This window comes from Nestor notabilis, unplaced genomic scaffold (genome assembly GCF_000696875.1).
Source record: "Nestor notabilis isolate BGI_N333 unplaced genomic scaffold, ASM69687v1 scaffold1991, whole genome shotgun sequence".
In the NCBI taxonomy this organism is placed as follows: domain Eukaryota; kingdom Metazoa; phylum Chordata; class Aves; order Psittaciformes; family Psittacidae; genus Nestor; species Nestor notabilis.
In genome coordinates this window covers 64890-66862 of record NW_009914046.1, presented here as the reverse complement: position 1 = coordinate 66862, position 1973 = coordinate 64890, and the positions used below count along the sequence as shown (strand labels likewise).

The 1973-nt window shown below is 42.3% G+C and overlaps 1 protein-coding gene across 1 annotated transcript in view; it reads left to right on the top strand.

The window, feature by feature from the left end:
- Nucleotides 1–1259: 1259 nt before the first annotated feature.
- Nucleotides 1260–1973, top strand: part of TBC1D30 (TBC1 domain family, member 30) — a 26122-nt gene continuing 25408 nt past the window's right edge. The window contains exon 1 of the mRNA XM_010023459.1: nt 1260–1344. Coding sequence (XP_010021761.1) covers nt 1260–1344 — 85 coding nt within the window. The remainder of the gene's footprint in view (nt 1345–1973) is intronic.

The window sequence follows — 1973 nt, the reverse complement described above, 5'->3', positions numbered from 1 at the left end:
AGTCCTGTGCTACATTTTGGTCGTGCAGTGGAAGACTGCTAGGATTTGAGAGTCCAAGGGGTATAATCTTCCCTCTTACAGCCTTTCATTGTCAGGGGTCATTGTGTACGTTACATGGAAAAGCTAATGGGACTGGGTTTTGTGAGGTTTTACCTTTCTTTTTGTTTTTTTTTTTTAATTTTTAAGTAGTGTTTCTGCAGTGGTTTCTGGTGACCTGGTTGCAATGGCATTGAACAGGCCTTGTTTTGGCATTCCCCTGCCCTTCAGAAATTTGTCTGGTGCCAAACATAGGTACCTTTGTGTGTGCTTGTATTTGTGGAGCTAATAATTCATACATATTCCCAACACATTCCTGCTTACATGAGCTTTTTAAGTATGAAGCATCAGTTGAAGTGTATGAACTGGAGGTGATACTTAACATGTCAAAGCCTGGCTGGCTTGATGTAAAAGGGCTGGGTTATACTGACAGTGCTTACAGTCCCGAGAGTAGGAACTATTGCTGTGTATATGGTACATTTCTGCCAGGCTGCCCATGTGCAGGAGCTGAGAGAAAAGTCCTTATAAGGCCCAAAAAGCATGTGTCTGTGTAATGGAGAAGAATGTGACCCAGAGATGGAGGATTGACAAAAAAGAGGCAATCTGGTGAAAATGGATGTAGAAGGTCTGTGGTACGGTTGGATGGGCTTGGGATATTGAGGGGGGGAAGAAGCTGTTGAGGAATCTGAGTTAGTTTGTCAGGAGAAGCTAACTGAATGCATAATTAAAGGAAGTTGCTTGTAGGATGTAGCAGGTGATGGAAGTGTAAGGGAGAAAAGGGATGTATGTGGAAGAAGGCCCTAGGGAAAGGGGAATGGCTGGTGATGATCCAGGCACAAGTGGATACAGAAAAATGACAGGATTGAGTTACAAAAAAAAAAAAAAAAAAGTATGTGTGTGTGTGGGTGGGGTGGGAGATTTGTTAGGAAAAGGGAAATGGTGGAGGTAGGAAGGTTTGGGAAACCAAGAGAAGTTCCAAGAGGGATAGGCATTAATTCCTTGCAGCGCTAAAGTCCAAGGTCAAATTCAGTGAAGAGTGCAGGAATTGCACATAGTGAGATGGCTCTTGTGCCAGAAATAAGTCACCGGCAGTGAGATGCTGCTCCCAGCTTGCTGACTGCCTTCCCATGGATGCCCTGGGAAGTTCTTGGGTGGGTATAGCCTTTCCTTACTATCACATAATTTGATGTGGGGAATATTTCTAACTGGGAACAAATAGGGCGATGCAGACTCCAATGGCTTCTACAAGAGGTTCTAGTGCGTGGCCTGACAGAGCAGTTCCTCGCCTTACTGAAGAGAGCGCGCCATGTAATCTGGTGTTACCACATGGTGTAGTTCTCATTTCCAGTAATTTTCACGCCTGTCTTAATTGTCTGACATGATTTAATAAACTTTCATTGATGGAGGTTGAAGGGTCTGATGTCAGTGCCATTTAATCAAGAGAAACAGCTGTCTGGGCCCCTGCACGAGCAACCTGGTCATGATGTTTGTGTATATGATTGATACTTTCTGCCTTACTCTGAGTTGTATGTTACAATGCTTGATCTTTTGCTGACTTGGCTGTCTTTGCTTGCGTCTTTTTAGGAAGACAAAGAGAGAAGTTGTTACTGGGATCTTTAAATCTTAGAAAACTGTGAAGTGATTAATATTTGGCTGCTGCATTGGAAATGAATACATGATTATTTTGGAAGGCTACTGCTTCTTTGCTACAAGGCAGTGTTACACAACATGTCAACATCTGTTACCTTACAAAAGGATTTTCTTGGTCATGGTATCTTTTTGTATGTATTAGGGCTTTCCAGTACTTACCATTAGATTGCTTGGGAATAAAGCTCACTTTTTTTGCATTTACAGCAAACATGATGCAGTTTCATCTTAGTAGGTTACTGGTATTGTTACACTGCTTTGAATTACTATGAAGAGATTTATCTATCAGG